Source organism: Sitophilus oryzae, unplaced genomic scaffold (assembly GCF_002938485.1).
Source record: "Sitophilus oryzae breed Bouriz unplaced genomic scaffold, Soryzae_2.0 scaffold_1517_pilon_pilon, whole genome shotgun sequence".
NCBI lineage: Eukaryota > Metazoa > Arthropoda > Insecta > Coleoptera > Curculionidae > Sitophilus > Sitophilus oryzae.
In genome coordinates, this window is record NW_022146189.1 from 409,959 (window position 1) to 437,186 (window position 27,228).

Sequence of the window (27,228 nt, forward strand, 5' to 3'; positions counted from 1 at the left end):
GACTAAAGAATCCAAGGACAAATAACACCCGAGAGCAAATTTTGACGATGCCATCAAACAGTGCCGTGGCACATATTTTTCTTAACCTAGCTGTTTGAAGCAATATTTATATTTTTTGATAATTGTTTTGACTACGCCTATGGTGTATCATCCTAATTAATTACGAAAAAAACGTATTAAAATGTTAACAAAAGGTACAAAACTAGTATCGACGTATAGCACATATCAAGTACATATAGATATTAATTGAAATTGAAGAATAATTATCGAATTCAATAAGAAAACGCTAAAAGGTTGGAGTGGACTGTTTATTTACCTAAGAAACGTAACTCCTGGCTCTTTCTTATCGCTGCTGCTTTTACACTTGAAAGCTGAACAACTAATCACCATTATAATAAAGTTTATACAAAGTTTACTACACACAAACTATTAAAAATCGCTAAAATTGTCGCTGGTGACCAAATGATGACTCATTGTTTGCCACCAAAACAAAAAAAAGGTCACAAATTCTGCTGCAGCCCGTATAGGGGCGTTACATGTCCTTATATTCTTTAGTCATTGGTCTAGCGAGTAGGAAACATTTCGACCAGACGACATCAAAAAAATGAGGAAAAAATACAGAAACAAAAACTAGTGTCACTGTCAAGTCTCCCTCTCGACAAGACTGGCCGTATCTAGACAAGGACAGCATTGTTTTGTCTAACTATTGTCTAACTTCACAGTTTAGAATTGACAGATTTCAGTTTCAGAGACAACTTCAGATTTGTTCTAGAACAAATTCGAAAATTGTGTCGAAAATATTCGACGCCATTTTAATTCATTCCGTTTAGTTTCGTTTTGGAAGTTCAATTTAATATTTCGGCTGAAATTTATAATTATAAAGGTAATAAAGTATATAAAATATATATTACATGAAGAATCCTGGAGAAAATGACGTTTCTGCCGTAGTAGGTATGTCCCATGTATATGAAAAATAGGTAGTAAATAAACACTGTTTTTACATTTTTTAGATGCAAGAAAATGGTGTTATAATCTCTTTGATCGGCGATTTTTTTGAAAATGGAAACAATTTACAGCAAGGTAAGATCATTTTTAACTATAGCCAACATCATTTATCTCCAATATGTGCGATTTATTGTCAATAATGCAATAAATCGGACTGATAATCTGATTATGTTATCCGACTAAAAGTCTCTTTTTGCTTCTTTTTGATTTATAAGCCAGGTCTCTTTGGGAATAATGGACGCTTTTTTAAACAGTATATTTATATTTTATACCTATTGATATTTTTAGATTGTTAATTTTAGTATAAAAAAATTTGTTTTTCTGTTTTCAGGTTTTTGTATAAGGCTCCCGTTTTCATGTCCCTGTGTCCGTTTTCTGTCCTTGAAGTCTGCGAATACGTGTGTTTATTTACAAATTACTGTAAGTCATGCTTATACCTTAACTAATTTACGTTAAAAGTACATATAATTAACTAATTGGTATTGAAACAATACAATCCTCTATATTTTTATGTTTATTTAGTCACGTTGTTCCATACTTCAAATAAATATATGTGAATAAATTATTTTTTGGTTTTATTTATGAAAAGAAAAAATACAAAATACATTTGAACTGAAAGAGGACCCGCCATTGAATAACCGGAAACGGAAATGAAAATTAAGCCATCATGTCCTTATCATGTCAACCTGTCAATTGGAAAATTAGTTCTCCAGACGACAACGAAGGCTTTCGGTGGCGTATCGTGTTTCCACGATTTAACACAGAGTTGACACTTCTTTCTAGTTAATTATTTTATGGGAAAAACTATTTTTAATGAACCGTCATTTCCATTTAAGTTTCCCAGCCATGGACTGTATCTAGCACTTTGCCAGTAGCCTTGACCAGTAAAGTTTAATTTGAGATTATTAGGAGTGAGTCATAATTACCCACTGGCACTTTACAAAACAATAAATCATAAAACTATAGTATACCTCCTCATAATAAACAGCAAATATTAATATATCTATTATTGCACAATGTAAACAATTCAGGGGCTAGTTAACTAGAATTAATTAAAACAAATGGGAAGTAAATGTCCATTCAATTGTTTATTTATTCATGCAGACATTTTTAGGTTAAAGCAAGAAATAAAAAAACAAAAATGCACTGTTTTCAATGAAATTACCATGAAATCTACTATCAAATAGTTGTATTTATACAGTAGCACAACAGGAAGGTTAATTTAGTATCTCGGTACCTATAATCTACCTACAATACTTATTAAATAGGTAAGTACATAAGTTTTGTAAGTTAAGGTGTTAAGAAACATCTGAATATACTCATGTATTTTAGTAAAAATAGAATAGAATAGGTAGTCGTCATAAGTGTATCAATCAAAACTTACCAAAACTTTTGTAAACCTTCTTTCCAGTTCTCCCGGATCAGGCATAGTTTGTTTTGCCTTAGCTCTGATGGTACTCTGCCTAATACTTGCTTGTCTTCCATGAAGCTTAGACCCACTATCCTGTCGTGGTTGTTGTTCTTCCACATCCTCACTAGCATCTTTTGTAAAAGGTAATCCCATCTTGAACGCAATTTGTGATGTGCTTTTAACACTTCAAATCACTATGCAAAAAACACCACATAACGAAAAACTAAAAAGATTTTTCACTCGAAGCAACAGGTCCCGTTCTTCCGATAGCACCGCAAGCGTATCAGAAACAAAGTTATTCGAACCGACTGCGACTGTAAACCGACAATCCAAAAACATATCTTCGAATGCTGCTATTCCTTAACCAAAATAAACTCCCATTCATTTTCTGACAGAGCTTGCGCAAACGACAATCAAAATCAAAGAGGCCACAGAATGCATGTTTTATATTTTAAAAATTAAAAAATAATAAAAAAAACTTGGAATAGCGACATCTAATAATAACATGAAGAAACTGAATATTATTAAATATTTTAAATCTATTTGTTTAAATCTTTGTTATGATATTGTTTTACACAATTATTGTTACATTACCAAATATTCTTCAGATAATGAAAGAAACATATATTAGCAGCGATAACTTGAATATTGTTTTTTTCCTGATAATTTTTAAATTATATTTTCTACTTGTATATGTAGTTGCCTATAGCTTATATCCATTTTATTTGAAACATTTTCAAAGCAGCATTGTCAGACTTCCTTTTTTATGTAATTATACTTTTATGTAGGCAATTAATTATTTTTATTATTTATGCCTCTGATTAGGGATTAATGAAATAGACATATTTCATTAATCCTAGACTATGCAAATATACAAGCTTTTTATTTTCTGTCCTTGTATATATTCTTACTTTTATCTTATTTATATAAAATAAATAATATTATCTTAATTTTGCTTCTATTTATAATACAATTTTTTAGAGCAATTTGGCTACTGTGCGTTAACCCATCATAACGGCCATAACCTAACTTTTATGTTTTTTACTCATTTACTGTAAAGTTTATAATATAAAAAACTGAAAATTATACTATATTACGAATTATATTTTATATATAAGTGGTCTTAAAAACTAAACAGCGTTTGCGGGTTTTACGCACATTACTTTTTACTGTATTTTGGCGGCAGAAGTATGTTAGGTATAGACTTTGTCTATCTCTGACTATATTATTGATATTAATGTTTTATCTTTGTGTTTTATACAGTTTTATATTAATATCTGTTTTTTAGATGCAAACCAGAGATGCAAACTAAATACTTATTGAAGAATTTTTATGCTCAGACAAAGAGACGCTAAAATGGAGAGCTCAGAAGCATACAATAAATGGATTAATTTATTTGATGATCATTTGTATAATATATGGGAACATGAGATAAACCAAGATTTCAAAGCACTTTCTATGCTATTATTTACACTTAAAAAAGAAATGAAAAGTAATACCTGATAACATATTTTCTAAAAAATGTTTATTATTTTTGCTACATTTAGGAATCGAAGATGACATATCTGGCAAGTTAATTCAGTTAAAAAACAACTATGAAGCCACTTCTAAATCGAAAGTGTAAGCTTGTTAAATTTCAAGTAGTTTTTTATGCAATGAAAGGCACTATGCTATTTAATTACATTCTAATATTTAATTAAATGTTTTTCACATAGAATTTATTTTAGGAATAACACCAGAGAAGTAAATCACAAAAATGAAGATAAAGGTAAAAAATGTCTAATTAATTCTACATTGCAGCTGATTTATTTATTTTTAGAGAATATTTGTTTAAAAGATATATCAGATGAAGAAAAGACAAGTGTAGTTGATGCCTCAAATATTTTGCATGCAAGATTGGATTATTCTTTGGGTAGTTCTAGTATTTCATCTTTAGTTGAAGAGGATATAGCAAATACTGGGATTTTATGTGGAAATTTAGACACCAGTCCAGAACTAAAGAAGAAAAAGAAGTTTAGCTTTTCAAAAAAACACCAATCGAGGCTACATTCTAGTCGTACACCATCTCCTAGTGTTATAAGGGCAATTCAGTATGAAAATTATGATAGCAAGAAATTTGAAAGTACCATTATGGATGACATGTCTTCTATGGATTTTTTAAATCTCAGGTCAAGAATGAAACCGAGGTAAGTACATATTTATTTTAGATGTATGTACTTTTAGGGTCTTGTCCACTTTAGGTACATCAAAATTTTAAAATTTTCTATACAGAATTGAGAAGAGGAACACTTATAATGACATTTTCTAACGAAAAAAGTGCGGATCGTCCATAAACAACCCCAGAATTTTACGGGATTGGGGAGTGAAAAGGGGTGCTGGGTGGGGTATTTCAACACTGAATTTTTATTTATTTTGGCCTTCTAAAGTAATAATTTCACTATATTTTCATTATATTATAGTTTATCTAAAAGCTACACTTGATTGAGGATAGAAAAATGTCCAAAATTTTACTGAAAAACACTTTTCTTAACAAAGAAAATTGAGACCAGATGGAAGATGGAAGTTTGACATTTCATATATCCTTCTTTCTCTCTTCTATGCAATGAGAGAGACAAATATATTCTAGACCCTAATCTAACAATTTGAAATTTGCAACGTTGCCATATCTTGTATTTTTTCGGGTAATTACGGATTTTAAATAAATGACCTATTACGAAAGCTGACAATAGCTAAATATGTAACCACAAAATTGCACGAAGGAGTTTTAATAGCATTGGTTTACTAGAAGCTAGGGAGCCGCACTCCACTTTTGCTCCTTTGCTTCCGCGCATGCGCATGAGTTATACAAAATCGATCAGGTTTTTGCGTGCAATCTATAAATACAAAAAAACTCACACCAAAGACTAACCTACGGCGTATTTTGATCGCCGTTACCAACGACTCTAAATAAATTAAAAAAAATAAAAACAGTTTTAAAAAATAAAAACAGCTGTAAAAAAATAAAAAAGTTTTATGTCTACCGAGGTTCGATCCACCGTCCGCAAAAAAGTTAAAACCAATGCAATCAAAACTCAGTTGCGGCGGACGTTTTTACCATTGTGATCCTCTTCTCAACCTTTAACACAGATCAAAGTATAATATCTATTCTTATCAGCTTAATATCGCTACCGCTATTTTTCAAAATTAATAGGAAAGTATAAATAAAACAATATCCGATTTAGCATTGGCAACGTTGCTTTAAAAGTTAAACGAAAATAATACAATCAGTAAAACACATTCTCTCTCATCTGTCATAATTATCGCACACATTGAAAACTTATCGTAAATTTAACCTAAAAATAATAATTTTAAGTATCAATAGTGAAGTGATCTCAAACATTTAGCCGACGATCCGTACTTAAAACGTTAAAATATTAATTGTAGAACATATTAATATCAAATTTACATCAATAACTTCAAGATTGGCGATATACCTAAAGTGGACCAGACCCTACTTTTAAAATTAAGGAGATAATTTTTACTTTTAGTAAAGTGATACAGAAAAATGTTGATACTCCTAGAAAATCTATTAATGAGGATTTAGATGATACTTCAGTTGTTCAATGTACACCAACAGAACCAAAGATTCTATTTTCTAAGAAAAAAGAAAAGTTTACTAACCATTCCAGAAAGAAAATGAAAACAGGAAATAGTTCAACTTTAACACAATTTGTTAAGAAACATAGTTCCAAGTAAATATCTGGTTAGATTATTTTCTATATACATACCGTGCGTCTCACAAGTGGCTCACCCCTATAACTTTTTTATTTTTTCAGATAATATATACTCTTCATATAAGATATACGAGATTTGGTATGTTAGTATATGACATAAATTAGGATTGATTGACGAATTCAATTGTTTTTGGTTACTTCCTGTTTCACTGGAAATGACTACAACTTTTGATTTTTAAATGGCACCCTCGGTATTTTTTTATTTATTTGATAGAAAATGACATTCTGAATAGAATGACATATCATGTGTCAACTTTTGACATTTTTGTTTAAAACAAAATTGAATTTTAAATTTCAATCTAGAGTGTCAAGGCTATGTTAAAAACACTAATTCTTAATCAAGTAGCCTTGGAAAAATAGATTTGATTGTCTAATCTTTTTAGTGTCTTGTCCTGGCCAGTTAGAAAATGCTCAAATTGTATTTTTTATTTTATTATATCTCAATTTTTTCAAATGGAACGAGGGTGGCTCATTAGCATATTTGGAACCAGATTTTTTTACGAATAATTTGATACCACACACTTGGTATTTCGAGTCAAATTTTTGTTAGGAACTGCAAGTTATAATTTCAAATAAACCATATGCGAAAATGTCAAAAGTTGACATATGATATGTCATTCTATTCAGAATGTTATTTTCAAAATCAATCAAAATCAAAATCATTTTTTAGACTGCACTTATAACAGAAAAATATTCCCATGACAACAGTACAGTAAATACAAATTAAAAAAATACAAAAATAAATATACAATAAAAAAGAAGAACTCTCAATAACATTAACAACGAGACTTAATAAAATAGTTGAAGATTATCTTTTTATTCTTATCACAGATAAAGTCAAAATCAGAGTGATCTAGGGCAAACTTATTCACCGCCTGTTTAATGGTGAACTAACCAACGAGATCTTAAAAATTACATGCCTTTTTCTTAGTCTACAATCAGGTACTACATAATAAATCATTCCAAGTAGATCCGGCACAGGAACACATTGGTGAATAATACTAAATACAAACGACACATCACTGAACTGCCTCCTTTCCTTTAAGGGTGTTATGCTAAATTCTGCTAGTTGAGATTCGTATGATACAAGATTGCGAAAGCCGGGGTAGAACCCGTATTTTTGCAGAAATAGGCTTCTCAGGAATTTTTTCTGAACCTTCTCTATCATACTTGAGTAGGTAAAAGTGGTTGGATTCGAAATAATAGAGGCATATTCTAGTTTAGACCTAACAAATGAGTTAAATAGCAATATTCTGGTGTTAATATCGCTGAACTCACTGCTGCAGCGCAAGACAAACCCCAGCTTTCTCATTCCCTCAGAATACAATTTCTCTATGTGTTTATTGAAGGTAAATTTCTTTGTAAAAAGAACACCCAAGTCTGTTATTTCTTCCAGCAGTTCCAGTTCACAATTGTCAACCGAATATTTTGACAAAATTGGTGATCCACTACGACAGAATGTTACATATTTGCATTTAGCTATATTTAATTTAAGATCATTTTGTTGACAATAATAATAGAGAGAGCTTAAATCTACCTGTAAAGGTGGGCAGTCACTCTGACCCCTCACCACACTGTAAACTTTGTGGTCATCCGCATATAGGAGAAATTGGGAATACTTTATATAATGCGATATATCATTTATGAATAGGTTAAATAATAAAGGGCCAAGAATGCTACCCTGTGGGACCCCCGATGTTGCCGTGAACATATAAATTTGCTAGATTGAAACTTAACACACTGCTGCCTAGATGCTAGGTACGACCTCAAGTATTTTATAAGATTATCATGAAAAGAATAACACTTCAATTTCCTCAGTAGGACTGCATGGTTCACACTATCAAAGGCCTTTGCCAGGTCGGTATATATGACGTCAACTTGGTGACCACTTCCCAAGCTGTTGCTTACATATTCTGAAAACACCGAGAGATTGGTGCAGGTCGATAGTTTCTGCCTAAAACCATGTTGTTGAGGTATTATGACCGGTGAAACATGAGCATTAATTTTTGTATATAATATACGTTCAAAAATTTTAGACAGAGCACACAATACTGTTACTTCTTCTTATCACGCCCTCTCCTGCCGAAGGTTGGCGATCCAAATGGCAATTGTGGCTCTGGAAACTGCAGCCCGGAAGATTTCCGCAGACGAGCGTTCAAACCATCTCCTGAAATCTTTTAGCCATGAGTTCTGGCGTCTTCCTACTGATCTTTTCCCTTGCACTTTGCCCTCTATTATGAGGCGCAGTATTTCGTATCTACCACCTCTCATCACATGACCCAGGTATTGCATTTTTCTTTCCTTGATGGTGTTCAGTATCTCTTTTTGTTTCTGCATGCGCTGGAGTACTTCATTGTTGGTGATCCTTTGTACCCATGAGATTCGCAGCATCCGTTTGAATACTGTTACTGGGCGATAATTATTTATAAGACCTGTATTACCACTTTTATGTATCGGAGTTATACAACCCTGTTTCAATCGATCAGGACAAATCGATATTGCCACGTTTATCTATAAAATTGCAAAATTGCCAGACATGAACTATAAATTTAATATATTTTTATTATATATAATGTGTTTAGCATATATTCTGACGTATATTACTAAGGAATTTTAACGTAGTTCATATTGTTGGATATGTTTTATTTAATAACTTATTTCTTTCATTTTGTATAATCTGCTTATTACGAAAGGTGAAGATATTTCAACGATATCATTGGCAAACCGGCATCGCCGCGCATGGCCGCCTATTCATCGAACATGATTGGCGAGAGTACGTCACAGGATTTGTTACCACGTGGTTGCCATGGCTTTTACGCCTTTCCTATTCGCTAGCCTTATCCCCAACTTCACGGTCACTTCTGAAAAGAGTAGAAATATTGAATACTATTGAAATATCCAGTGGCGGTGTCATTCTTTTGATCATTATTACTTTCTTTCATTATTTTATACCGGTTATCCTAAACTTTATTCCTATATTTTTCGTATATTTAATAGTTAAAATGTGTTTTATTGTTTTGTTATCTTGTTATAATGTATTTCGTTCGTAGTTTTTAATTATTAATATCAAGTTTGATCGTATATTTGTGTTTTAAAATGAATAAATTTGTTTAGGGTAAGACGCTACAATAGCCAGACAAGAGAAATAATAGCTAATTTATATAGGTAAGTAGAATAATAATAATATAATAATTAGAATATTAAAATTAAATATTGGCTAAAATGAAAAGCACACATTTTACCTAAATATTTTAGCTAAACTAAAATAAATATAAATAAAGGTGGATGAAATCTCATTTGGTTTATTTCCTTGTGTTCATAATAGGGTTTGCGACGAAGAAGCTACAGAGAGTTCGCTTAAATTGCCGCTTAAACGTAAACTTGAGCGGATATCTCTTTATACCGGAGTTAGCGTATCGCCTATAAAACAATTCACACAGAAGATAAAAAAAGGCTGTAAACTAACCCCGATAAAATGATATCCAGCCCTGGAAAAAAACGACCACGCGAGACTGCTGTTGAAAAGCTCGACGACTTTTTCCAAGTGGTCAGGAACTTGATAAATAGATTTTATCTCGAATTCAAACTCGTCCCCACAATTATAAAATTTTTACAAAAATTGCAGGAAGAATCGAATTTTGCTTTGGCAGGGAAACGCTTAGGGGGGTATTAAAATCAAATGATTTTTTTTGGCGTAAATGTCAAAATAACAGATAAATATTAGTGGAGCGGCCCATTATATTGCAGAGAGAGATATAAATATATACGCGAAATTCGAAGATATAGCCAAGTATTATCTATTTGGATGAAACATATGGGTAGACATGACCTAACCTTTAAAAAGTGCTGGCGGAGCGATACCATATCTGGTGTAATAGGCAATATTGGATCTACTGGTGAGTAAAATTATGTTTTGTTTGCGCTTCCAAAGTTTGGTTGCAAAAATTTTTTTGCTGGAAATAGTTATATCTAAGATTATGTATTATAGAAAAAAATATAGTTAGTACAGATATATAAATAAATATACCACAAGACTCAGTCTTGATCATCTGCTGATGGCAGACATGGTTAGCGAAACGTGCGTCCAGTGTAAAATTAAAAGTGTTTTGGTGTATTGTACTGATTTCGTGTTTTATTTTGCTGTGTAACACCAAAGGTTCCAACCCCCAGCTGTAATTATTTCTTCTATTATATTAACAACACAATAATAAAATGATTCAAAATATTTAAGGGAGCTTTAATAAAAGCTTTTAGTGTTTATCTGCTAACTCAACAGTAACGATTCAAACAGCATAAAGTTTTTTGAAAAAAATTATTAATCTGAATATTATATTTATGATACACATTATTTTCATATAACAGCGTACGCCCATGCCTATTTTATGAATGAAACTGGACGTGTTTTGTTTACAACTGCGTTCCCCTGCCGATACCCCGTAGCTACAGATCCGTTGGTCACACTATACATCCCAGTTGGCTATTGATATGTTATCACACAATGTTGCAGTTTTGGTTCTTAGCCCTCTAACATTTTGATATAGAATATTAAAGGACTTTTCCTTTCCTATGGTATTGGTTACCCCTCCGGTTCTTGCGGCCTCTTTCTTCGATTGGCAAAAAAAGACACCAGTGCTCCTTCAGGCCAAACTTCTTTCTTCCAGGCTTCTGTAATATTTGATTGTTTAATTGTGATTTTCATGGACGAGTAAATTTCTATCGAATAAAGTAAAAAAATACCGAGTGTACCATTTACAAATCAAAAGTTGTAGTAATTTCCAGTGAAACAGGAAGTGAGCAAAACCAATTGAATACGTCAATCAGTCCTAATTTATGTCATATACTAACATACCAAATCTCTTTTTTTTGAACTGAAAAAATAAAAAAGTTATGGGGGTGAGCCACTTTTGAGACGCACCCGGTATATGCTTTCTGGAAAGAGACGTTATAAAATGCCAGCCAATAAAGAACAAAAGAAGGAATTTTTACAGCCTATTTATTTTCTATAGCTTTCCAAAAAGACTGCCTGTTTTAATTTAAGGCGTATTAAAAAATTATGAAAGTTTAGGCAGTTATGAGCATATAAGCATATTAAATAATTTGTGGTTTAATAAAAATACCACAAATTTTACTATAGAAAAACAATATTTTATTTTGTTTAGACAAAAACAATTTGAACCATATTTCATAAATTATAATTATCAGCAACGTAAGTTTGAATACAAAATATATTATATACTTAGTATTAATACTCATTTAATTATTATACTCTCGCTCTGTGTCCAGGCCTTTTTTGTGGAACTTTGTTATCGTTTAGAATAAAATTAATTTAGCTCTTTATATTAATCTTCCTTGACCACAACTTTAACAAAATCATCACTATTTTGTGTCATTTCCTAAATTTGAAAGAGAAGTTCAAGAAATGTTCTGTAGTTAAATTTAGGTTAGTTATACTAAAACTTGATTTTCATGCATCCGTTGTCCGACGATACGATATCAATTTTATTGGTTGAATTTAAAGACTTCGATTGGTTAGAAAATTGTGATGGTGTCATTTTATATTTTCATTTCCATAACGATTTCGCTGTTTTACTTATAGTTTAAGAGCTAGCAACGTTTTCGAGAGAGAATTTTAAGAAAGCTGGTTCCTTAATATATCTTTTGCTAGGCTTCCTAAAAAGAGTGCGGACCGTCTGGCTGCCGGTAGACGTTGCGTTCACTACTGCGCATCATATCTGTATTAAACATCTGTTCACTACTTCACATCACAAATTCGCCCTGTATTTCTGGAACTAAGGAGACTAGGAGAAACTTATTTGTAGCATATTTAGTTTCATAAAAAAGTAGCGAAGTAATGTGAAAATTGTATCATGGTATCTCTACTCATAAACGAGAAATCCTATAAAATACACAAAATTGCGATACCCTGTACAGATGTGATACGCAGTAGTGAACCGCAGGAGTCTCAAGGCAGCCAGACGGTCCGCACTTTAGGTTAGATTAAATTTGTCAAAAAAGTATCAACGTCCACTATCGTACGATCTTTCTCCGTTGACGGGCTGGGGTTAAAAAATTTATGGATGAAAAGTAGCCCGAAAACGTTATGACCAATCAGAGCGCCATCGGACCATCGTATCAACGGATAACGGACGCATGAAAATGAAGCTTAATTCCGCGTAAAATGTTATGGTCAATCTTAACTAGCCTTCAATAGGCATTTTGAAAAATGTTTGAAAACAAGCGGTCATTTTGCAAAAATGTACCGCAAATATCATTGTTTAATATGCTTAAATTCTGATTAGACGTTTTACAAAACGACTGTAAACAGATAGGCTCTTTGTAAAATTTCCTACTTTTGATTAAAATGCCGGAGTTTTATAATACCTATGTCTAGTCTTTTTACAAAACGCTGAATTATTCCATACGCCTGTGACATGTAATTTTTACATTATAATACGCCTGTGACACATTTCTGTTCTTAATTTTTATCTGAAAGCAATTTTTGCATACATAATCAAATTACATACAATAAAACAATTTTACAGGAATTTTGAAAAACAAAATAAAGAAAATTACAAGTCAAATGTGAAGGAATGTTTTGAAGATAATGAATTAGAAGATGTCATCAGTATAAGTAGTGAAGAAATTGATGTTAGGTAATGTAAATATGCATATTTTATATTCTTAACACATCCTTTGAGGGTGTACCACAGATTAGGTATACTATATGTATACAGATTAAAAATCTTGTCCCTAATTCGTGGTACGAAAATTGTTTTTTATGAAGGTGCGTATTCATTATCCGCACGAACGAACGAACGAACGAACGAATGTTCGCTAGTGGTATGGACGGGGACCGCACGATAGGACCGCACGAGAAGACCGGAGGCATTTGTTGGCGAACGGCTTTGATGTACCGACTCGAAACGGATGGTCGAGCGAACGAACGAACGAACGGCCGCATGCGTTCGGTCCCCGTCTAAATATACCGCACTTTCATTCGTTCGTTCGTTCGTTCGGATAATGAATACGCACCTTGTGACGATGAGCAAACGAGTAAAATTTCCTTTGCGCAAAAATAAACTCGCGTTTTACCAGCGTAATAACTGGGCCAGTCAGGCGGTGTCCACAATTTTAGAGGCCATAATTGGGCGTGCTATGTGCGCAAACTAGTAACCTAACTAGTGTTAGGTTAGTCCGAAAATTGGAACCACGAAAACAATGCTTTTGACGATAAGTTTATAATCTGTATAATCTGTGGTTGTACTAGTTTTGATATGCTTAGTTACTTAGATTGAATATACTGAAAGATATAGTATGCTATGATAATAGCATTGTAAGTTTTGTCCGCCTAAAGCTTGATTTTCATGCATCCGTTGTCCGATGATACGTTGATACGATATTAATTTCATTGGTTGTATTTAAAGGCTTCGATTGGTTAACCGTTTCTAACCAATCGAAACCTTTAAATACAACCAATGAAATTAATATCGTATCAACGTATCGTCGGACAACGGATGCATGAAAACCAAGCTGAATGCACATAGCTTGTGTTGATAAAAACACGGCTGTTTTCGGTTATCTGCATTTTAAGTATCGTCGGTAAACTCTGATTTGTCGCGGGTTCTTTTATATAATTTTCATTCATTAGAAGAGAGATTCATATCCAAGGCATTGTTATAACAAGTAGGATAAAGCGTGCCCATCAAGAGGATACCAGACAATGACAGTTGTTGAAACTTTCATGTATGCCACTGAAATGAAAGTAGTAGTATTCTTTCGTTCTGAACGAACTGAAAATTTATCTTAAACTGATTTATTCACTTTACGTGGTATTTTTTTTGTTTACAATCGGTACCCCCAGTTTTGATATTTTTCAAAGTTCAAACATAATAATCCAACATTGCGCAAAATATAAACATTACAAAAACAGAACTAATGAAACAACAATAAAGGTCATTTTCCAATGCATCTCTTTTCTGTGCGTCACGTGATCGACAGGCGCTTACTCATTGACTGCCTTTCCAACTGCCGAACGTTGCGAACTGCCGACTTAAATATTGTTCATTTCTGAATTACCCTGAACGTAAAACTAACTGTCAACTTTTCGACCAACTGACTTTTATAAAGGCGCGCATTCATTGCATAGTGTTGAACATTTTGAACGTCAACTGCAACAGCTTAAAGCTGGATTTATAAACTCGGCAGTTGAGGTTCAGTTGACGTTCACAATGTTAAACACTATGAAATGAACGCGTGCCTTTATAAATTCAGTTGGTCGAAAACGTATATTTTATTTCGTTGTTTTACATATTTTAAGATTTTTTAAAAATATATACAGGGTGTTTCATAAAATATGACCATTGAGTAATCACGATTCTGCTTAAACTGCTTGACGTTTAAAGCTGATTTTTAGTAAACGGATTGACTGTGGGGTTGAGGTTCGATAAGGAGGGGTTTCTCGAATCTCAAATTCCAAGAGGGTGAAAACGCCCCTCAAATATTACAATATTTGTTATTTAAAAAACGGTTAGTTTTTCGGGAAAACGTTTGGACACGCATAATTTATTTTGTTTTTTACATATTTTGAAATTTTTTAAAAAATCATACAGGGTGTTCCAAAAAGTTGAGTAATTCATTAACCACGATTCTGCTTAAACTGCTCGACGTTTAAAGCTTATTTTTGGCAAATGTGAGAAAATTTTATCCAGTTTGTATGTTAATAGAAATTCTTGCTTTGCTTGATCATCATCATTACAAATTATTAATTCGACGCAAACGAAGTCGCGGGTACACGCTAGTTTAAGTGTAAAATTAATTCGAACTCTAGTGTGTTGTTGGTTTACTTATGAAGAATATACTACACATTTTCTTATATTGCTATTTTTTGACCGCAAATGGTAAAATTATAACTAAGAGCTTCTCGCCCATCAAGTGAGATGCACCCTGTACACTGCTACGCAATTCAGGATCTACGCGGATCGAGGGGCAAGGCGTAGATAGATCGGAATGTATAGGTATAGACGAGTTGCGGAATTTTGGCTTTTTTATATCGCAATTTGTAAACAGCGCTTATTTGTAAACAACCACCGTTTTTAGAGAGGTATTTTAGATAACAATCGATATTTAGAAATGTTTTGACACCCTGGAAATACTACCACCGAGCATGTCATTGTTGCAACTTGCAACTGCGTTAATACGCCTGGCGGTGACCGCCTCATACTCTTTCAGATATTTAGCAATAAAATAAAGAAACCTGTTATTTTTAAGCTGTTTTTTTATAAATAACTATAACAGTTTCAACTGTTATCTAAAAATAACAGTTTTGCCCATCACTATCTACAATTAATGTTTTAACGTTTTAAGTACGGATCGTACGAATACTCGGCTAAATCTTTGAGATTTGAGATCTCTGCAATAAAATTATTTATTTTTTGAGGTTAGAAAAACAATTATTCTTAAATAAACAAAACAAACCCGGGACCTTGTAACCCGGCATGTAGCCGATAATAAATGCAACTTGACTGAATACTGGATAAATGAATCAAACTCAAACTTGTTTGTCTCAAATCTAAAAAAAGTATAAATAAATTAAAAAAAACAAACACGTGAGTAGTGAGTATTACGCCTTAACTGGGAACGAGGCAACGGGGACGGAGCGACAACACTTGTTATTGTTGATTGTGATCACATCACGTTTAAAAATCACTGATATTAAAATATCACAGTAACAAATATCAGTGTGATTAAAAAATCACGATATCGCTCATCTCTAATGAGGTGAGAGTGATGAGGATAAAGTAATTATACCACTGAATAACTACAGAACGATCAGCCACCGTAATAAAAGTCGAACAATTTTTTTGCTGCAATCTACTGTGGGCTCATTCAAGGGCAAACCAGCTTATTTTATTAAATAAAAAAGTCGGTAGATGAATTTGTAAAAGTTGTAGTGCCTATGGTTTATGATGTTTTATGGCCCAAGCCCTTCTCGCTGTGTTATCAACCATTAAGAAATAGCCTATAATAGATATAGACTCAGATTTGTTCTAATTTGCGATCATACTTCTTTTGCGTGTATCGCTTAAGAAGCGCTAAACGCCATACGCTTTTGGGTCGTGTCACTCGTATTTATTCGTATTATTTTGTTTCCAATCAAAAAAGAATGCTTTAAATGATTTAGTTGATTTCTGAGTAACCGTAAACTTCTAATGGTGCGTCCAGACCTGAGGAGTCGAGTGCGAGACGAGCGCGAGACAAGAGCGAGGCAAGAGCAAGACGAGTACGAGACGAGAACAAGACATTTTCTGTCCATTTTTTGATGCAAGCCTGCCGCGAGACAGCGAGTTGGATCATAGTGAAAGGTGACCGGTTTGTGTAAACATGTCCGATGAAAAACCTGCAGCAAATAATAACGCATAAGTAATAAATTTTTGTATCTTTAACATGATGTTTGGTTTGTCGTATTTTATTCATCGTCGATTTTTCCCCTTTTACCCTTCATTTGTTTCGAGACACGACGTCTTTTACAAAATTCGTTTTTAAGAACAAAATGTTAAATAGAAATGTTATAGGAAATGTTATAGGAAAGGTTGTTATAGGAAAGGCTTGAGACTGTATGATGAGTTATAACTCGTTATAACTCAAGAAAGGGGAACACACAATAGATCTATAAGGTCGCGGTGATTAACTCCCCTTCTAAACATTCTACATTCTATAGGAAAGGTTAAAAAGCACATTTGAAAATTACTGTAGAGTATACAGGGTACTTCAAAAAGTGTTACGGATATAGGTATGTTTTAATGGGAATAGCCTATTTTTTATTTTATTATTATATTCTACGTACAATTCGGTAATTTGTTTGCATATCATATTACCTATATATCTAAAATAATAGATTTTGTAATAATTCAATTTGTTTAAAGAAATGTTAGATTTCGGTACGGTAAAAAGTGTCAGTGATGCATAATTTGTAAGTTCTGTTAAAAATGATAATACATATGGTGTTCCATTTAAAAAATTTGAGATTATTTAATTTTAAATAGTCGAAATTCATAAATATATGTTGAACACACTGTAGCATGTAACTAAATGTCTTTACCTATATCTGTTTCTTCGTCCCTATAAAACTATCCTTAACAAATTTTAGAACTCCAATTTCAGAAACAATAGCATGACTGACAATTTTTTACGACACTGAAATCTAACATTTTTTATTTAATCAAATTGAAATATTACAAAAACTATTAGATTTAGTGGTATACCGTTTTAGGTACATATATAACATTATACCTGGCATTATACATAAAAAAAGTTATAAAATTTTAAGCAGAATCTAAAAATAAAATAAAAAATAGGGTATTACATTTAAAAAACCATGTTATATCCGTAACACTATTTTGAACCACCCTGTTTACTCTTTAATAATTGTAAAATGTGTATCTTAACTTTCTCTACAGTTTTTCTATTTTTTTAATAATTCTTAAACACTTTTTAATAATTCTCTTTTATATTCTTCCCAAGGTTTTATTCATCGATTGTGAAATATCTACCCACGCATCGTGTTTATTGTTTTTTTTAAATATTCTTTATCTTTTGGATTCTTTATATTGGTTTTGTTTTATATAAATCGATGAATTTCAGCTGACCTTTTTCCGTCCAAGTCTCCATTTCAATATGCACTAATATCAGAGCTAATATCTCGCAGTCGAGCGAGCCTACTAATAACACGTCCAGACTTGGCCGCGAGCTTTCTTTAATCGGCCGTCGAAAAACCGACAGGGGACGGATAGCAACGAGGCTCTGTGGGTTGTCTCGCGAGACGGTCGCGAGGCTCTTGCGAGACCCCTCCACCCTTTGAAAAACACCGCAAATTTGGAATGTCTCGCGCTCGTCTCGCACTCGACTCCTCGGGTCTGGACGCACCATAAAATGTTTACCGCAAGTTTTTACAACAAATATTTTCTGAGATATGACCGAGTATCATTCGTAGCAAGGCTCCCGCAAATGGAGCGTGTTTTTGACATGTTGGGACATTGATTCTTAAAATATTTTAATATTTCAGACAATTTGCGTCCAAGTCTACCACCGATCAACCTAAAGTTACGGAAAATGCTAAAGGAACGAAGGACAAAGATGTTAATCAGGATTGGAATTTAAATGCTTTTCTAGCAGAAGCTCAAAAGTACGCATATTATAGTACGAGAGCTAGCAACGTCGGAAAAATTTGATATATCATTTACTATGCTCTATAGAACAGCATGCGGCCCGTCTGGCTGCCGGTAAACGTTGCGTTCCCTACTGCGCATTGAAAGAAGATTCTATATTTTTATTAGTCCTTTCAATTCTAGTATTGAATATAAATCGAACATGTCTCCATACCGCAGTGCGTAAAGTTTCCGACCACGAACCGATGATTCGAATCGAGTGCGAATCCGGGTCGGGGCAAAGACTTTTTTATTTTATTTTTATTTATATTCTGATAGTAAAGTATTAAATATTTGTTTTTTTTAATTACCAGAATTATTTAATACTTTACTATCAGAATATAAACGAAAATAAAATAAGAAAGTCTTTGACCCGACCCAGATTCGAACTCATCGGTTCGTGGTCGGAAACTCTACGCACTGCGCTATGGAGACATGTGTTCGATTTATATTCAATACTAGAATTTATAGGACTAAGTTAATAAAAAATATAGGATCTTCTTCCGATGCTCAGTAGTGAACGCAACGGGTATCGGCAGCCAGACGGGCCGCATGCTGTTCCAGAGAGCATAGTAAAAGATATATCAAAGAGCGTGACGTCTTAAAATACTTTCTCGAAAACGTTGCTAGCTCTTAGACTATTATGTTTGATTATATATTATATGATATTATTGATTTGTAGTGTTGCGTGTTTCATTAATTTATTATTTTTTATTGCTTTGTAGTGTAACAAAGGACCAACTTGACGTTGAAACAGTGGTGAGAGGAAAGGCTAGAAAAAAACTACCAGGCTGGTCTTGCAAGGATTGTGAAAAAGTATGACTTTCTTTACGCCATTTTAATGGTATTCCTATGTATTTAACTATTTATTAACTAGTTAATATGTCTGTCCTTGTTTGGTTGAATAACTATATTATTCAGGATGGTCCGAACTGTATTCCGGAAACTTCGGCAACGTATTCTCATGATAAAAATAAGTAGAAAAGTTCGTATAAATGTTTGTCCTAAAATGCTTAGTTTCGGTGATATAGGGTGTAGAAGTCTGGGAGTTTTTTGACATGAAAAGTTTGATTTTTATGCCAATGACTCCTATTTGTAAGGGGCGCCACCTACATGTGTTTTAACTGTGTTGAAGAGTAATAACTTTTCGTCCGTACCTGTATAAAACTACTGAGTGAAAAAATATACATTTCCTTGACTTTTTACGTAAAAAATGTCTCTTGGTAAACATCGATACGAGCAACCGTTCTCAAAATATTTAGAAAGGAAATAGTCAGTACATGTCATTATTGACAAGAAATAAACACATGAGAGAGAGAGAGTAGATAGGTATATTTATTTGACTGAAATAGTAAATTTGGGAAATTTTTATTTTTTTAAATTAATCATAAATTTTTCTGGGAAAAAATGATGATTAAACAGTTTCTGTCGAACTTTTCGCACAAAAACATTTCAAATTTATGATTTCAGTCTAATAACTATTTAGTCAAAATGTTTAATTTATGTCAATAATGACACATATTGATGATTTCGATTCCAAATATCTCGAGAATATTACTCGTAGGGATTTTTATCAAAAGATTTATTAAACGTCGTAAATGTATATTTTTGTACTCAGTAGTTTTATACGTACGGACGAAAAATTATTGCTCTTCAAACCAGTTAAAAAATATGTAGGTGGCGCAATCTACAAGTAGGAGTAATATCGACATCAAAATCAAATTTCTCATATCAAAAAACTCCCAGACACCAATTTTCATCCAAATATTGACGTTTAATCATAAACTATTTGGAAAAATTCGAAATAAACTGAAACTTCTACACCCTGTATCTCCGAAACTAAGCATTTTAGGACATACATTTATACGAACTTTTTTACTTATTTTTATCTGCACAATATGCTGCTGAAGTTTCCGGAATACAGTTCGGATTACACTGTATAATTAGATATTGAATTAAAGAGACTCAAATCGACTCTTATCTAACCTCTGACTAATATTAATGAGCATTCATCTCAATAAATTTTACACTTTCTTTGAGCAATAGCGCTTGTGAGTTTACACACGATCACCCATCCGAGCGTTCACTTCGTTTAACGTCGCTTAATGTCAGTGACCCAATGGGAATCCTTAAATAACTTATATTTTTTTAGTTCTACCTAAACCAAGGACTGAATACCCAGGAAATTATCGCCCTTAGCAAGTGTTCTAGACATCGTGGCTATAATAAACCCAGAGAGGAAACAATGCCAGGTAAGTTTTTTTTTCTGTTTTATGTCAGAGAATATTAATAATAATAGTAGTAGGACTCTCCAATAGTGTGGTCAACACTATTCTTCATCCAAATATTATTACCTTGGGATTGTTAGTTTGAGGTACCCATTTGGAAGACTGAGTTTCAGACTCAGACACTCAGTTGTTTGACAACTTCAAAAAGGGTTTTATAGTTCTTTTTACGAGGAATCCAGTGGCGTAGTTTTTTTTTAATATTTTAATTTTTGGGACATTGGTCAGTGTCCATAAATCAGTTTTTCTTTTTACAAGCTTTTAAAAAATATATAAAAGTGTGGGTTTGTCTCTTTACTTGATTTTGAATAAACATTAATCATTTTTAGACCAAAAAAATAGATAATATACAGGGTGGTCCGAATTGTATTCCGGAAACTTCGGCAGCATATTCTGCAGATAAAAATAGGAAAAAAATTCGTATAAATGTATGTTCTAAAATGCTTAGTTTCGGAGATACAGAGTGTAGAAATTTCATTTTTATTTCGATTTTTTCCAAGTAATTTCTGAAACAACGTCAATATTTAGATGAAAATTGGTGTCTGAGAGTTTTTTGGCATGAGAAATTTGATTTTGATGTCAATATGACTCCTACTGGTGGAGGGCGCCACCTAAGTGTGTTTTAACTGTACCTATATAAAACTACCGAGGGAAAAAATATACATCTCTGTGATTTTTTACGTAAAAAATATATCTTTGTAAAAATCGCTACGAGCAACCGTTCTCAAGATATTTAGAATGGAAATAGTAAATACATACCATTATTGACGAAAAATAAACACGTTGAGTAGATAGTTATTTTACTGAAATAATAAATTTGTGAAATTTTTATTTTTTTAAATTAATCATATTTTTTCTGCAAAAAAATGATGACAAAACAGTTTTTGTTGAACTTTTGGTGCAAAAACATTTCAAATTTATGGTCTCAGTCTAATAACTATTTAGTCAACATGTTTAATTTATATCAGTGATGACAGGTATTGATAATTTCGATTCCAAATATCTCGAAAACCATTACTCGTAGCGATTTTTACCAGGAGACCTTTTTTACGTAAAAAGCGTCGTAAATGTATATTTTTTTACTCAGTAGTTTTATACAGGTACGGACGAAAAGTTATTACTCTTCAAACCAGTTAAAAAATATGTAGGTGGCGCCCTCTACTAGTAGGAGTCATATTGACATCAAAATCAAATGTCTCATGTCAAAAAACTCCCAGACACCAATTTTAATCCAAATATTGACGTTACCGCAGAAATTATTTAAAAAATCGAAATAAAAATGAAATTTTTATTTCGATTTCTGGACATACATCCATATTTGCATTTTTGGACATACATCTATACGAACATTTTTACTTATTTTTATCTGCAGAATATGCTGCCGAAGTTTCCGGAATACAGTTCGGACCACCCTGTATTAACATTTATAAGCGTCAAATTCAACAAGTCAAATATTGTTTCTAAAATTCGTAAAAACCCTACGTTTGAGCATGCGCAAATTAATTTTGTATTAGTATTAGCCCTAAGAACATAAAATATCCCATATTTCTTAGGACCCGTTAGGACTTATTTTAGGACTGATGCGTCAGAATCATGTACGCTAGCGTTTGTTAACGTTGATTCGTATCACAAAACATTCCACTTTAGAACTCCATCTGTCCTGTTCAGAAATGAAAGTAAATAAAACGCCATCTCGTGATTGTTCGCCTACTAAAAATGTCAGTTAATAGCTGTATACAGGGTGTCCCAATATTCCGTGGACATAGAACTACCATGTATTTTTGGAATCAAAATAAGTTCATTGGACACAATTTACTTCTATACAAAAGTGCTTCGTTTGTCCGTTAGAGGGCATCAAACTTTAAAAAAAATAATTACATTTTTTTAGATATTTTAAGAACCGTTATTCCGATTTTAATGAGATTTTGTGTGTCTATATTTTGCTAAGTGCTTTAACATTTGACTTTTACAGAAATAAAGAAAAATTACGGGATGATTGAAAACTACCCCCACCCTTACACAAATTTTAGTATACATATTTTCCAACTCAACCGACGACAGGTTTTTTTTCGCAAAATGGACCTTCTAGTATTTACTACATTTTTCGTCTCTTGTAAAAAAACGCTATCGTGCATGAAGCTGACTTCCAAAAAATGTTTTTTATCACATCAAGCTACGGAGGCGCATAAAATGTATTATGTTCTAATAATCTAGTTGGCGAAAATATTGAATTTTATGTTAGTATCACAAATTATATTTGAGAAGAAGTTCCATAAAAAGTTTACAAAAATTCATAAATTTTAAATTAATTAACGTTCTGGTTTATTTTTGATTGATGCCCTCTAACGGACAAACGAAGCACTTTTGTATAAAGGTAAATTATGTGCAATTAACTTATTTTGATTCGAAAAATATGTAGTTTTCTTATGTCCATGGAATATAGGAACTCCCTGTATATTTTATAGGTCTCCTTTGTAAAAATAAATTCTCCAAATTTTTTTTTCTCAAAAACTATGCGATGTGGCGTTTTTTTTTACAAGAGACAAAAAATGTAGTAAATACTAGAGGGACCATTTTACGAAAAGAAAATCTGTCGTCGGTGGAGTTGGAAAATATTTATACTAAAATTTATGTAGGGGTGGGGGTAGTTTTCACCCTTCCCGTACTTTTTCTTGATTTTTGTAAAAGTCAAATGTTTAAGCACTTTGCATAGCATAGACACCCAAAATCTCATTTAAATCGGAATAACGGTTCTTAAAATATCTGAAAAAATGTACAGGGTGGGTCAAATTCGACGCTTTTAAATGGAAACACCCTTTTGTATAGGAGATAGACAAAAACTAATATCGGTGTCTGGAGCTCAATTTTCATCAAAAACATGATGGTGAAAACCGCACATCAATATCTGTTACCGCTTCGGAGTTACGGGGTGTTTTTCAAAAATGTGCATTTTAACAAATCGCTGTAACTTTTTTGCTATGGAAAATGTTGTATTTCTATGAAAACATTTCCAAAGCACCTTTTAACGTAGAGTTTAACGGTTGAAGTATAATTTTTTTAAAATTAATAATTTAGGAGTTATCAACAGAAAAATTGATTTTTTATTTGGGACACCATCTATATTTTTAATTAACCGAAAAGAATTTAAAATTACCTTTCCAAAAATATAGCACACTTAATATTTTGTTATAATCCCCTTCGAAATACAGAATTTTTAAAAGTTTGCCGCTTTTAACTAGTAGGCTTTGGACCCCTTATTGATGATATGCCCTTAATGGAACTTGAAAACATACTTTTCCAGCAAGACGACGCACCGCCTCTGAACGCTGAAGTTATCAGCAAATTTTTGCAGCCAATTTCAAGAATAACTTAATAGCTAACCAAGATCCCAGCCGTAGGCCGTTGGGGCCGCCTGATTTAGTGCCCACGGATCTAATCCTATGGATATATTTGCGGAAGAATAAAGGTTCCTTATTCTTCCGTATAATCTAGACAATAATTAGAAATACTTAGCAGTTATGAGAGGGTATCTTTCACCCCCACTGTGTTAATGAATTCCGCGAGAAATGTCCGATACGTCGAACACATGTAGCAAAATCTCATGTCTTGGTTTGCTATTTATTTTTATTGTTATTAGATATAGTTTAAATGTATTGATGTTGGTTAAATATATTTTAAATTGTTATAAAATTCTGTGCCATTCAAATCCTACTTATTTAAAGCGGGCGAATTTTTATATACTCTATATCTCGAAGAGGAATCGAGCAAAATATCAAGTGTGTTATATTTTTGGAAAGGTAATTTTAAATTCTTTTCAATAAATTAAAAATATACAGGGTGTCCCATATAAAAAATCAAATTTTCTGTTGATAATTCTTAAATTATTAATTTTAAAAAAATTATACTTAAACCATTAAATTCTACGTAAAAAGGTGCTTTGGAAATGTTTTCATAAAAATACAAAATTTTCCATAGCAAAAAAGTTACAGCGATTTGTTAGAAATGCATATTTTTGAAAAACACCCCGTAACTCCGAATCGGTAACAGATATCGATATGCGGTTTTCACCATCATGTTTTTGACAAAAATTGAGCTCCAGACACCGATATTAGTTTTCGTCTATCTCCTATAGAAAAGGGTGTTTCCATTTAAAAGCGTCGAATTTGACCCACCCTGTACATAGTAATAAAATTGGAATAATAAATTTTCGCAATTTTTACACCATTTGATGACCGGTGGCGCCTCTAGGGATTGTTAGCACGGTTACTCCCGTTTATAGCCATTAAAGAAAAAGTTCTAAAGGTCGATGTTTTGTGATTCATATTCTTGAGACTAACTCTCAGAAGCATGAACCAGCCATAATACTGTCCGTCAACTTGTCTTTATATTAAAAGTTTTAATTTTTTTAGGGTTTTGGAACATGGATCTTAACACGCAAGAATCAGACAAAGACGATTATTAACACCTTCACCGTTTATTTCATATTGTGTATTATAATATATTTTATATAATTATAGCCTAAGGAAAGATGTATATTATATAACCTAAAATATTCTATGGATCAAACTAGATAAAAAACCATTATATTATTACTTTTTATATCAATAAATCTTAAACTATTACAAAATATATTTATGTATTTTTCTTAAATCTAATCTTAATTTGACTCGGCATGTTGTTTTACCTAGACATATTTTGTTGGCTTTAACTTAATCCTAACTTAACACCAAAAGCAATTACATAAAGCTACAAAACTAAAATAAAAAAATAAACTCTAGTTTTAATAAAAAGAAATAAAAATTTGATAACACTAATAAAAAATCTAATTTTAATTATCTTAAAATGGAAAATGTAGTTTACAGATTTCCACGCTTGGCTTGTTCCATTTCAATTGCTTCAAAAAGAGCTTTGAAATTGCCAGCTCCGAAACCCTAGAAAACGAAAAAAATTTAAAAAGTTGAAGGTTTAAAATATTTTGACTAAAAATGTTCTTAAGTATGGTGAATACAAAAAAAGACATTCTGTAAAAAAAGACAGGGTATTTTTTTATGCAAAATAGAGACTACACAGTGTTTTTCAAAATAGGCTCACTCCTATAACATTTTTATTTTTTCAGAAAAAAAAACCATATTTGGTATGCTAGTGTAGACCTGTTCGGTGTTGAGATTTGTTAGGTGTTGATGACCACCGGTGTTTCAGTCGGTGTACCGGTGTCAACATCGACTCCGGTGTTTATCTCAACACCGGTGTTTATCCCAACACCGGTGTTTATTTCAACACCGGTAGCGGTGTCGATGTCGATGGTGCCGTTTGTTTGTTTTTTTAAGGTAATATTTTTTAGTTTATTTTACAGCTACGAATTTTTGTTTCTTTTATGTTTTGTGTTCTGTTTTTTTTTGATTAAACATTTTTTTACTCTATAGTTGTTTATCTGACGCTTCCACTTTATTTTAGTGATTAGTCTGACAAAAAAAATATATTTAAATTTGAAAGCTTTAAGTTAAAGTCGGTGCGCTTTAATGAATGATAAAAATAAGCACCGATACGACATTATTATTATCAGGTTTATTTTGAACTTATTAATTAACATTATTTCTTCATTAACCCATTTACCGTTTACTAAACACTGATGTCGATGTCAAAACCGGTATCGAGATGAACACCGGTGCCCAGACCAACACCGGTGTCGAGATGAACACCGGTGTCGGTCCAGTCGACACCGGAACACCGGATAGCCAATATTTGGTCACCGGTGTCAGCCCGTTCAATAAGAAAAATGAAAAATCAAATAAGTTTATTTTTTAATGGTGCTTACTGCCAGTTGACCTTAGCTAAGTTCACCGGAAATGACTACAACTTTTGATTTTTAAATGGCAGCCTTGATATTTTTTTACTTTATTAGATAGAGAATGGCATTCTGATTAAAATGTCATATCATATGTCAACAACGTGTAACAAATAGTTTTTTACGCCTAAAAAATGGTTTATTACGTGTAAAAATGGGGTTTTCCGTGTAACAAATATTTTTTTATGTGTAACAAATAGTTTTTTACAAAACCAAACCACTTTTTCGATTGTTATCACTTTTCGTTATCACTAGCTCGTGTGTCACAGCCTTGAATTTTTACATCCAGCGTGCGTAAAGAAGTTTCACTTCAAAAATAGTATTTTAAATTTCAACTTAGAGTGCCACGGCCATAAATGTAACGACAATTTGACTCAAAATACGAAGTATGTGGTACCAAATTATTCGTAAAAATGCTTTTTCCAAATATGCTAATGAGCCACCTTCGTTCCATTTGAAAAAATTGAGTTTTGATTTAAAATACGATTTGGGCATCTTTTATCCGGTCAGGAAAAGAGACGAAAAATATTAGAAGATCAAATCTAGGGGTCAAGTTTCATTTAGCCGAAATCTGTTAAAAAAAAGAAAAAAAAAACTTTTTATGTCATCTCGGTACTTCAGGGAGTATATTACTGAAAAAATTTTGCCGCGGAAATGCGTCACCATTTTTTGAATGCGGTTTAAAAGTAACGAAATGACATACATG

At 32.5% G+C, this 27,228-nt stretch overlaps 3 protein-coding genes across 7 annotated transcripts in view; 1 reads left to right on the forward strand and 2 right to left on the reverse strand.

The window, feature by feature from the left end:
- Window positions 1-2,827, reverse strand: part of LOC115878539 (formin-like protein) — a 237,038-nt gene extending 234,211 nt beyond the window's left edge. The window contains exon 1 of one of the 2 annotated variants that reach the window (XM_030895062.1): window positions 2,390-2,826. In XM_030895062.1, coding sequence (XP_030750922.1) covers window positions 2,390-2,569 — 180 coding nt within the window. In that variant the 5' untranslated portion in view covers window positions 2,570-2,826. Of the gene's footprint in view, window positions 1-2,389 lie in introns of both variants that reach the window. The other variant, XM_030895063.1, reaches the window with a different exon arrangement.
- LOC115878541 lies at window positions 2,436-25,485 on the forward strand. 4 transcript variants are annotated; one of them, XM_030895066.1, is made up of 11 exons: window positions 2,436-2,559; window positions 3,705-3,908; window positions 3,964-4,036; window positions 4,144-4,184; window positions 4,236-4,602; window positions 5,944-6,147; window positions 12,732-12,842; window positions 18,251-18,370; window positions 19,118-19,208; window positions 20,545-20,644; window positions 25,087-25,485. In XM_030895066.1, exons 2-11 carry the CDS (start codon window positions 3,749-3,751, stop codon window positions 25,137-25,139), a joined length of 1,320 nt encoding a protein of 439 aa, XP_030750926.1. In that variant the 5' UTR covers window positions 2,436-2,559; window positions 3,705-3,748; the 3' UTR covers window positions 25,140-25,485. The 4 variants fall into 4 exon arrangements, with proteins under 4 accessions (XP_030750926.1, XP_030750927.1, XP_030750924.1 ...); XM_030895064.1 differs by lacking the exon at window positions 2,436-2,559 and adding an exon at window positions 3,416-3,613; XM_030895065.1 differs by lacking the exon at window positions 2,436-2,559 and adding an exon at window positions 3,416-3,604.
- Window positions 25,203-27,228, reverse strand: part of LOC115878543 (4-hydroxyphenylpyruvate dioxygenase) — a 50,649-nt gene continuing 48,623 nt past the window's right edge. Inside the window, exon 11 of the mRNA XM_030895068.1 lies at window positions 25,203-25,608. Coding sequence (XP_030750928.1) covers window positions 25,534-25,608 — 75 coding nt within the window. The 3' untranslated portion in view covers window positions 25,203-25,533. The remainder of the gene's footprint in view (window positions 25,609-27,228) is intronic.